At 35.6% G+C, this 12,507-nt stretch overlaps 1 protein-coding gene across 1 annotated transcript; it reads left to right on the top strand.

Annotated features, from left to right (window-relative positions):
• Positions 1-325: 325 nt before the first annotated feature.
• LOC131844044 (uncharacterized) lies at positions 326-5,497 on the top strand. The gene has a single exon (XM_059192829.1). It carries the CDS (start codon positions 326-328, stop codon positions 5,495-5,497), a length of 5,172 nt encoding a protein of 1,723 aa, XP_059048812.1.
• The last annotated feature ends 7,010 nt before the right edge of the window (positions 5,498-12,507 follow it).

Consider the following 12,507-nt stretch of genomic DNA (forward strand, 5'->3'; position numbering starts at 1 on the left):
CAATAAGCTATCCTATCTTTCAAGTTGGATCAAATTGTACACAATGTGCAAATCAAATTTGCAATCGGTTCAGTAGTTTAGGAGTCCATCGCGGATGTTACAGAACTCTTTAGAGTTGTTAGAATGAATTACTTTTTTATATTTATTTGACATGTGTTTAAAAATGAATTTATCCAGTTGTATATTGTTTTGCCTTTGTACCTTTCTATACCATTCATTATAAAATTAAATAATTTTCTATATATAGTTTTGTTTCGCCATCCTGATACCTAATCCTTCACAAAGTGGCGACCGTGAAGAAATAATCGGTGGAGGTCAATTTATAATGGAGCGGGCAATAAAAGAGAGAAAATTACTAAGAAGGCTATTCACGATCAATGCAAAAAAGCTGGACGATGCATTGGAAAATAGAGAGATTAAAGAAGCCGAAATATATTATGATAATCTCTGTGAGAAACAGACAGCGCTTAATGAAATAGATAATAAAATATGTTCGTTGTGGCTAGATGAAGATAATAGAAACGAAGCAGAATTTGAAGCGGACATAGATACGACAGAGGAATACAAAAATAGATGGTACGCACTAAAGAGAAAATATGCAGAAATAATTCGCGCAGATCGGCAAATAAGTACTTTACATGAAACCGAAAGTTCAGCATCAAATGGGACGGTAAAAAATGCAAAAAATGAACGACGTTACCGTTTACCAATTCTAGAGCTTCCAAGATACAATGGAGATGTCAAGAAATGGATTTTATTCTGGGGCCAATACAAAAAGATTCATAATGACGAGAATATAGACAACGAAGATAAATTTCAGTACCTATTACAATGTATGGAGCCTGGTTCTAGTGCCAGAGAATTAGTGGAGAGCTTTCCACCAAGTGGAGATAATTACTTTAAAGCATTAGAACACCTAAAACAGAGATTTGCTCGGGATGAGTTAATTATAGAACATTACATAAGAGAATTGCTGGATTTGATTTTACGTCAAGCAAAAGGTATGGCTAAAAATTCATTACGAAATTTATATGACAAGCTCATGACTCAAATATTAGGATTAGAGACTCTCGGTGTCACTCAAGATAAGTATGCAGCTATTTTATATCCCATGGTAGAGTCAACTATGCCTGAAGAAGTATTGAGAGCGTGGAACAGATCACAGATGCGATTAGAGAAGATTGAATTGGCTCAATTATTAATTTTTTTACAAAGAGAAGTAGAGTCAGAGGAACGTATCAGTCAAGCATGTTCCAATTTACATAAAGGAGTTAATGATAGTATTATTCCATCAACAGCTTGTTTTACAGTATCGGAGAAGAATGGTAAGAATAAGCCAGAAAACAGAGAGAAATATGTGAGCAATACTTTTAGTGACAATAAGCCATGTTGTATTTGGTGTGATAAAAACAGTCATACAAGTTCGGAGTGTATGAAAGCACAAAAGATGTCATTAGAAGAACGTAGAACACACTTGAAAGAGAAGAATTGCTGTTATATATGTATGAAGAAGGGACACAGTGCTGCCAAATGCAGAGCATATCCCAAATGTTTGATTTGCAGTCGACGACATTTTACTCTAATGTGTAATAATTTACAGAATCCTCTACAACAGTCTAGATCGACGAGTATGACGTCATCAAGTTCGGAAAATAATACAGGGACGACATCGAGTAGCGACAGAGGAGTTGTATTGAGTCAAACATCGGGTTTGTTGTCTAAATGTCAAACTGTCTTATTACCAACACTGAAGGTAAATATTGTTTTTGATAATAATATTGTGTCAGTTAGGACGTTATTGGATTCAGGAGCACAACGTTCTTTTATTAAAAAAGATATTATTGAAAATCTAAAATTAAAACCTAGTAGTACGGAGGTTGTAAAACATAATTTATTTGGTGGCATTACAAGTAAAGAAAGTTGTCGTAGTTTGTACAATTTAAATATTTCAAATATAGACTGTTCATATAGTTTACAAATAGAAGCTTTAGAGGAAAAGGTTATATGTAATTACTTGCCTAAAATTAACGACTTTGAGATTTCAAACAAGCTAAGGAGGCAGGGTATTGTAATAAATGACAATGACAATGTAACAGACATAGGTTTGTTGATAGGAGCAGACATGATAGGCACGTTGCTCATAGGCCGTGTAGTTCAAATTACTGATAAATTAGTTGCTTTAGAAACTAAATTAGGATGGACTGTACAGGGACCTATTCAAGCTACGTCATGTCTTTCTGTCATTAACAGCAATATTATAAATGTATGTCATTGTACTTTTGATATTGCCGATTTATGGAAGTTAGAGACAATGGGTATTTCTGACCCAGAAGTGGTAAAAAAGCGTAATGAAACTGATTTGGAAATATTAGAATATTTTAACAGTACAGTCAGGCTAAATAATTATGATAGGTATGAAGTGAACCTTCCTTGGAAAGATGGTGGATATAAAATGCAGCTTGTGACTAATTATGAAATTGCATTGAAACGATTAAAGTCGACTACTACTAAAATAACTCAATTGGGGATACTCAAGGAATATGATGAAGTTTTTAAAGAATGGTTGCACAGTGGTATAATTGAGAAAGTAAATAATCCGAATTCAAAACAAGGTCATTATCTGCCACATCATGCTGTTATTAAGGAATCCAGTTTAACAACAAAAATTAGACCTGTATTTAATGCATCAGCAACTCAAAAAGGTAGTATTTCTTTGAATAATTGTTTGGAAAAGGGTAATAATTTGATAGAGCTTATACCACCCTTATTGATTAAATTTCGAAAAAATGCTATCGGTATTACGGCTGATATAAAAAAGGCATTTTTACAAATTTCATTAAAACCCGATGATAGAGAGTACTTAAAATTTCTTTGGTGGAAAGACGTCAATAAAACAGATGGAGATATGGTAACGTACCGTCACTGCAGAGTAGTCTTCGGAGTAACGTGTAGTCCCTTCCTTCTTTCAGCAACCATTTTATACCATTTAAATAAGTACGATAACCATACAGCGAACGTACTGAAAAGTGCATTTTATGTCGATAATTGTGTAGTAAGCGTAGATAGTAAAAAAGAGATGGAAACCTTTATAAGCGAGTCAAAGTCAATTATGCTTAAAGGAGGTTTTGAGTTACGATGCTGGGTAACTGGACCACATATGGTAGATAAAAATGTTGAAACTATATCGGTACTAGGTTTAATGTGGGATCCAAAGCGAGATGAGACTTTTTGCAAAATTCCTCAATTCAATTCAGAATATAAAGTAACAATGAGGACTCTTTTGTCATGTACTCATAGTATATTTGATCCCTTGGGATTTTTCTGTGCTGCGACATTATTACCAAGGTTGTTAATTCAAAAGTGTTGGCAGTTAAAACTTAATTGGGATGACGAAGTACCTGATTCTATAGAAAAACCGGCAAAAGAATGGATGAATCAAATAGGTATTTTACAGGACTGTCATTTACCACGCCGTTTGAGTGACACATCATTAAAAAATAGCAACAAATCTTTACATATATTTAGCGACGCTAGCCAATTAGTATTAGCTAAAAACAGAATAACTCCACCAAAACCAACTTTAACTATACCTCGACTTGAGTTACTGTCCGCATTGATGGCAAGCAGACTTGCAGATCAAGTTAAAAAAGCAATGGAATTAGAATCGTGCAAAGAATATTACTGGTCTGACTCTAGTATAGTTTTATCCTGGTTTACTAAAAGTGATTTAAATGTTTATGTACACAATCGGGTAAAAGAAATTAAAGAGAAGACAAACGTAAATAATTGGCACCATATTCCAGGAAATTTCAACCCCGCTGATTTACCTTCGCGTGGCTGTAACCCTCAAAGTTTAATTAATAGTAAATGGTGGAATGGACCGGACTGGTTACTAAAACCAGAGTCAGAATGGCCGTTCTCAGCAATCAACCCAGATATTAATGAGGTAAACAAAGAGATTATTAAGAGGTGTCTTGTGGTTAAGAAACATGAGAACTTTACTGAAAATCTGACATACTTTTCTGATTTCAATAAAATTGTAAGAATGATAGGATGGTGTTATAGATTTGTAAATAATTCAGGAAAGAAGAATAATAAACTACATGGAAATTTAATTGCAGAAGAGTATGAATACGCGGAGATGAAATTATTACATTTAATTCAGAAAGAGACTTTTAACGAGGAATATATAAAAAGATTGAAATTAGAAACATTTAGGGACGGTGAAAATATAGTAAGAGTAAAGACACATGTGACATTGTCTGACGATACTAATAATTTTATAAGACCAATATTACTACCAGGTAAAAATATATTAATAGAACGTCTAGTAAGGCTGAAACATAAAGAAACATTACATGCTGGATCTCAAACTTTAATAAACTGCGTACGAGAACAGTACTGGATTATTGGAATTCGGCGTTTAGTAAAAAGTATTATTAGACATTGCGTTGCATGCAGAAGACATAATTCTCGACCGTACACTGTTCACAGTGCACCTCTTCCGGCCGATCGTGTTCGATGTGGTGCTGCCTTTGAAGCTACAGGAATCGATATGGCGGGACCCTTATATTTAAAATCCGGTGACAAGTGTTGGGTTGTATTGTTCACCTGCGCAACTTATAGGGCTATCCATTTAGAACTATGTACATCTTTATCTACAGAAGATTTTCTGTTGTCACTTAGGAGATTTTTAGCACGTAGAGGTAGAGTACGTACTATTTATAGTGACAATGGAACGAATTTCCGTGGAGCGCACAGTTTATTGAATAAAATCGATTGGGCAGAAATAAGCAAGAAATCTTCCATTCAAAAACTACAATGGAAATTTATACCCCCTAATGCGCCGTGGTGGGGAGGATTTTGGGAGAGACTGATTAAAATGTTAAAAGAGTTATTGCGGAGAATGTTGGGAAAAGCGGCTCTACATTATACAGAATTATTAACTATCTTGACAGAATGCGAAGCTATTTTAAACAATAGACCTCTTACATATATTACGGAAAATACGGAAAATTTGATGCCGTTAACACCTTCTATGTTTATAAATTGTTTATCATACGACGTTTCAGATTTAGATGAAGTAAATACAGAATCATTAAATAATCGTTTAAAATATATTCAGAAATTAAAGAACGATTTTAAAGTGCGTTTTAGGAATGAATATTTAGCTATATTAGCCCAAAAGACACAAAATAACAGAATACAAAAGGGATTACATGTTAAAGTCGGTGATATTGTTCTTATTGAGATCAATGATACGAAGAGAGTTAACTGGCCATTAGCGATTGTGGAAGAATTGTATCCAGGGGTTGATGGTCATGAAAGAGTAGCTCGTCTCAAGACAACATATGGAGAACGCATAAGACCATTACAAAGACTTTATCCTTTGGAAATATCCACAGTAGATCCTATTGCAAAAGAAGCAATAGCGGTACTTCCTAAAACCACAAGATCGGGGCGTGTAATTAAAATTCCGCAAAGATTACTCGTGTAAATAGTTACGTGCCTAACATGTTTGTATTTTCAAAATAAAAATTTATTTAGTTTTGTTTTTAAATGCGCAAGCGCATGTTGCGCGCCGGAGTATGTTACAGAACTCTTTAGAGTTGTTAGAATGAATTACTTTTTTATATTTATTTGACATGTGTTTAAAAATGAATTTATCCAGTTGTATATTGTTTTGCCTTTGTACCTTTCTATACCATTCATTATAAAATTAAATAATTTTCTATATATAGTTTTGTTTCGCCATCCTGATACCTAATCCTTCACAGCGGATAAACAACGTGACACGAAATCATTACATACTATAAAACAAAGTCGCTGTCGCTGTCTGTCACTATGAATGCTTAAATCTTTAAAACTACGCAATGGATTTTGAAGCGGTTTTTTTTAATAGACAGAGTGATTCAATAGGAAGGTTCATATTGAAAATTCAAAATATCTTTATTCATGTAGGTCTATTACAGACAGTCAAATCTACCGTCAGTTCGAAAATATTTCGAGATGAGAAGAACTGACAACAAACTCAGCTCGTATTCTTTTCAAATAAATGTTGTACATGTTTACAATAATACAGATTCATTTTTAAATTCAAATTTGTGAGAATAGAGTGACCACCAGCCTATGCTATTGCAAAAAAATCTAATCAGTGTTCGCAACCTGAACAGACCATTCCCCACCAGCAGCACCCGTTCACGAGTATGAACGTTTATATGTATAATACAAGTACACCCGGGGTGGGCAGTTAGTTTTTACATATAAAGATTTGTTTAGAGGCATCTATAAATTGTATTATGACCCTAAATCTCTAAAAGGTCCTCGACGGAGTTCTCTCAACACTTGTTTGATGAACTGGGGAGGGTTAGGTGATATTTATATTATAGAACTTTGTTTCCCACTTAGTTTCGCTCCGGGGCGGCCATGTTTTGTTTGCAATCACGGTTTCAAGTCGAAATTTTAAACTTCTACCAATATTTTACGGTTTCTTTGGCAGTTCCCTTTGAAGTTCCATTCCGGGTGGGCCCGTCGACGTGGCCTGACTGTTTTGACATCCAAATTAGATTATGCTAATGTTTATCGGCCTCAATTGTCTAGTGGTTTATCACACGGTCTTACTTCCGATGGTCGCGGGTTCGATTCCTCGACCGACACGAACTTTTGTATTTATGAGTATGATTGTTTGTATCGGTCTGGGTGTTTTCTATGTATAATATGTATGTATTTACGAAAGAAAAATCTATGTATTTGTATCAGTTGTCTAGTACCCATAACACAAGCTTTAACTAACTTGGGTCTAGATGGCGCTGTGTGAATTGTCCTGAGATTATATTATTATATTATATACTAGCTGTACCAGCAACTTCAGCCGCGTGGTCCAGCCGTTTCGGAGATTAGTCGGAAGAAACAGACAGACAGACAGACATAAATTGTAAAAAATGTTATTTTGATGTATGTATTATATTCATATGCATGTAGTAATAAACGGTTATTTCAATATTACAAACGGACACTCCAATTTTATTTATATGTATCGATAACTTGAAAATTTCTTGAACAGATAAATAACTAATTTGTTTTTCTATTATTGGAAGGTCACAGGATCGACCTGAATGTTAATTGAAAAAAATACTTCAATTTTGATTTGACGGCCTCGGTTTAGCGGTGTACAACACTGCTTTACTTCGAATGATCGCCGGTTCGATTCCTCGTACGGTACAAACATTTGTATACATGAGTATAATTTTTTTTTATGGATGATAATGGAATGGTGCACCCGCCTGCGCTAACGGTTTACGCTGGCGGGGCACCAGTGGAGGATGATAAGATGAGCATGAGGTCAGGTCAGTTAGCCCATCGTGACAAATTCACCAAGAATTTATCATGATGATTTCCAGGGAGAACCGCGTGGAGGTCAACCCGACATGGTACATCGCTAATAATGAGGTCATTAATCCACATTACTGACAATCTCCTTTCCCCTCTGGCCAACAGCATTAGACCGGTCCGAAAAAAAAATAGTTGTTTTTTATACTTGTATCTATATTTGAAATCCACCAATAAACTTTATATTCACGAGGGTAGTGTTTTGGTTTATAGTACTGTTCAAAATCTACCCTGTACCATCGTAAGCACAGATTATTATATTAGAGTCCGTTAGTTTTCTGTTCCCGCGCTTTGCCTTCCCCTCCCTTACCCAGTACTGAACTGACCGTACAGCGGTCTTGACGCGCGCGCGCATTGTGTTGTGAATTAAAATAAATTAGAACTGTGTTAAACCTACTGTGAAACTGGAAAGCTAGCGAAGATACCTTCGAGACCCTGAAGCCCAAGAAATCCGCAGAACCATACAGGTACGTGACAGACGCTTCCACCTATTTTTCCCTATATATATACATAGTAAATTCCCTAACATTTTGGTAGCAGAGCGTAGTTTGGAAACCTCTGATTACATTTGATCTGGCCCGTTCCGTACCCGCAACACCCTATTAATTGTTTATTCCAAATAATAATCTGTGCTTACGATGGTACAGGGTAGACTTTGAACAAGTACCCTTAGGATCATATAGTTTTAACAACGTCTGTTAACCTCCACATAATTTTATAGGATATAACTGTTTACAGTTTATTTATATTGTTAACCGGGTATTAACACGAATAATTTTATGGTAAACTATCTGTAGCAAACGTTGTTTTGCCTTAAAATAAAAAAAAAATTAGGGGTGGACTACCTCTAACATTTAGGGGGATGAAAAATAGATGTTGGCCGATTCTCAGACCTACTCAATACGCTCACTAAATTTCATGAGAATCGGTCAAGCCGTTTCGGAGGAGTATGGGAACGAAAACTGTGACACAAGAATTTTATATACAAGATAAAGGTAGATTACGTCTTACCATTAATTTAACAAGTAAGTTTATTACATTAACATCGTTGGCTCACACATTTCTAACATCGTAAATGTGATAATGAGTTTGTTAATTTTTTTGTTACCACCAGTTGCTCAGGGGTTAATCTACCCTCTCTCCATGTGGATATTCCCCAAGTAATAAAAAGAAAAAAACTGTGTAATCTTTGCATTTCCGCTAAATTGTAGTTTACGAAAATAGTATTTCTTTTTAAATAACATTCTATATTATCACTTTATTTGTTACAGTGACTTATTAAATATGTTTTATTCATTAAATCTTTATTAGAATTATCATCATCATCTGCTTCTTCCTTATCCCATTTATTTGTGGTCGGCGTAATATCTTTCTCTTCCATTCAACCCTGTTCGCAGTCATCTCGTTATTTACTTCCTTTCTTACCATATCATCTTTCACACAGTCCTTCCATCTCTTTTTCGGCCTTCCTCTGCCCTTATAACCATCCACATTCATATGTAACACCTTCCTTAAAGTATTATCTTCATTCCTACGCATTACATGTCCATACCATGGTAGACCATTACTCTTCAACCTCTCCGACACCGGCGACACCCTCATACTGCCTCTATATTAAAATTAATTGTATATAATAATTAATAATTTATAACTGACTAAATATGTGGAATCAACATTCTTTGTTATCACAACATTTGTGAAAATCAATCTAAATATATATAACTCAAAGGTGACTGACATAGTGATCTATCAACGCACAGCCCAAACCACTGGACGCATCGGGCTGAAATTTGGCATGCAGGTAGATGTTATGACGTAGGCATCCGCTAAGAAAGGATTTTGATTAATTCTAACCCCAAGGGGATAAAATAGGGGATGAAAGTTTGTATGAAACTTTGTCAATTTTAAACCGATTGGGCTGAGACTTTGCATGCATAAAGCTACTATGACGTATGCATCCCCGAAGAAAGGATTTTGATAAATTCACGCGAGCGAAGCCGCGGGCAAAAGCTAGTTATTAAATATGTTTATTCTATTAAAACAGTATTAAAATGAATTGTATGTAATAAGTAATTATTTATAACATAATAAATTTCTGTTTGTTTACAATAAAGAGATATATAATCGCGTGAAGGCTTCATTTCAATATTAAATAGTTTACAAATTTACACAAAAACAGAATGTTAAATGAAACAGACCTTAACATTGTTAGAAACAAAATGTAAAATATACGCAAATATTATTGGAAAAAGTTTGTGAGGCATAGATAAACTCGTTTGCTTCGTCTGTACGCCACAAAGCGGGGGCGTAATTTTGTTTCGGATCAATTTTATTCTGTTCATAGAGCAGTTGGATTTGTTTGCACGGTATTATATGCTTCAACATCTCTAAATCTGATTTTTATATAATACTGACTGTCCCGGCAAACGGCTGTTTTGCCATATAAATTAATAAAGCTATAAAAAATAGGGGTTGATGATAGAAGGGTGAAAATTTAGGATTGTATGTATTTTTGTATGTTGTATCATAAAAATATAAAAACTAAAAATGTTGTCTAAAAAGTAAAAAAAAAAAAAATTTGGGGTGGACTACCCCTAACATTTAGGGGATGAAAAATAGATGTTGGCCGATTCTCAGACCTACTCAATACGCTCACAAAATTTCATGAGAATCGGTCAAGCCGTTTCGGAGGAGTATGGGAACGAAAACTGTGACACGAGAATTTTATATAAAAGATTTATTTACATAGATAGGATGTGCTCTTAATTAATTATAGATTTTGCCCGCGAAGAATTGCCAGCGGCTTCGCTCACGTTAATTTATCCCCTTAAGGGTGGAATTTATCAAAATCCTTTCTTAGGAGATGACATAGTAGCTTTATGCATGCAAAGTCTCAGCCCGATCTGTTTAAACATATGACAAAGTTTCATATAAACTTTCATCCCCTATTTTATCCCTTTGGGGGTAGAATTAAACAAAATCCTTTCTTAGCGGATGCCTACATCATAACATCTACCTGCATGCCAAATTTCAGCCCGATACGTCCAGTGGTTTGGGCTGTGCGTTGATAGATCACTATGTCAGTCACCTTTGAGTTATATATATATTTAAATAGATAGGATAGGCCGAATATATAAAGTTCAAACTTGTGGCAGCGTGGTGGGCCGGGTCGATGTGCTCCCTCTAATATGGTTGAGTGCAATGATGGCTGGCTCATTCGTCAACTCGTGAACGGGTGCTGCTTGTGGGGACTGGTCTGTTCAGGTTGCGAACACTGATTAGATTTTTTGATTTTTTTTTTATTTAGCATATGCTGGTGGTCACTATTCTCCTAAATTTGAATTTAAATGAAATAGTATTATAGTAAATATGTTCAATATTAAAAAAAAATATACGAGCTGAGTTTCTTGTCAGTTTTTCTCATCTCGATATCATTCCGAACTGACGGTAGATTTGACATATCATAAGAGTCTGTAATAGACCTACATGAATAAAGATATTTTGAATTTGAATGTTTTGTATAGACAGAGTACGTTCTCATTTTTGGTGACGGATGAAAGACGACGGCATGCAATTGAAATGTGAATGTTGAGATGTGTGGTGTGACGAGAATGGACATAATGTTCTGGTGCAATAAAGTGTATAAATAAATAAAAAATAATAATAATGAAGAATTAATATATCAGAGTAGGTATGAAAAAGGTGGATGGATGTGTGGGGTTACAAGAATGGATAAGATAAGGAATGAAATAATTAGAGAAAGTATGAAAGTGGCACCAATGTCGGAGAAGTTAAAGAGTAATCATCTGTCACGGTATGGGTATGTAATGCGTAGGAATGAAGAGATAACTTTAAATAAGGTATTAGATATGAATGTGATTATAAAGGCAGAGGAAGGCCAAAAAACTTGACGACCTCGGTGGTCTAGCGGTTTAGCACACCACTTTACGTCCGATGGTCGCGGGTTCGATTCCTCGCACGGCACAAACATTTGTATTCATGAAAATGATTGTTTGTATCGGTCTGGGTGTTTTCTATATATAATATGTATGTATTTATAAAAAAAAAATATCTATGTATAATATTTGTATCAGTTATCCAGTATCCTTAACACAAGCTTTAGCTAGCTTAATTTGGGTCTAGATGGCGCTGTGTGGATTGTCCTGATATTATTATTATTATTATTTAAAAATGGAGATGGATGGATTGTGTGAAAGATGATATGGCAAGAAAGGTAATTAATGAAGAGATGACTGTGAAAGAGAATGAAAGGAAGAGAGAGCATATGCCGACCTTTAATGAATGGAAAGAAAGAAGCAGATGATCAATAGGATTTCAGCTTCCTATAGTCTATTATCCAGTTAAATATGTCACATTTTTTTTTTGTTTTGTCTCATCCCATTCGCCGCTTGAGCAATTAAGTGCTCCTCTGCTAATCGAATCCAATAATATTTGTTCAAGTTTTAAATTGGTTGAAACAATTCAGTGATTTCAGTTAGCCAAACACTCACAGGATTATAAGTTTTGTATTTTCTTCTCTGCCGAGGCTATACAACACACAACTGTAGTGTAAGATTCCTTACATTATAAAAGATTATTAGGTGAAAACACAAAGTGGAATGTGGGCTTAATTTAAACACGTTCATAATCTTTCATGTTTTTTTTGCTGTGCGCAGCATTTTAATTGATGCTACGGTTCATCTGGCGGCGCGTACCACCGGTTGCCCGCGCTAGGCTGTCTCATAGGACGGCGCATACTACTGGCGGTATGCACTAGATTGTCTTATCTGGCGGCGCGTACTCACCGGTTGCCCGCGCTAGGCTGTCTCATAAGACGGCGCATACTACTGGCGGTACGCGCTAGGTTGTCTTATTTGGCGGCACGTGCCACCGGTGCCCGCGCTAGACTGTCATTGGACGGCGCGTACCACCGGCGGTACGCACTAGATTGTCTTATTTGGCGGCGCGTACCACCGGTGGCCCCCGCTAGCTGTCTCATAGGACGCATGTACCACCGGTGGTTCTTCTTTGCCGAGGCTATACAACACGTGAGTATAATGTAAGTCTCTATCTATTTTTTTTTTTTTTTTGGAGGGTTGATAATGAAATCGTGCACCC

The sequence above is a fragment of the Achroia grisella genome, unplaced genomic scaffold, assembly GCF_030625045.1.
Source record: "Achroia grisella isolate CSIRO2021 unplaced genomic scaffold, CSIRO_AGI_Agris_v1 utg3701, whole genome shotgun sequence".
NCBI classification, from domain to species: domain Eukaryota; kingdom Metazoa; phylum Arthropoda; class Insecta; order Lepidoptera; family Pyralidae; genus Achroia; species Achroia grisella.

What these genes read in the sequence shown, in the direction of transcription:
- LOC131844044 (XM_059192829.1), top strand. Translation starts at nt 326, where the DNA reads ATGGAGCGGGCAATAAAAGAGAGAAAATTACTAAGAAGGCTATTCACG.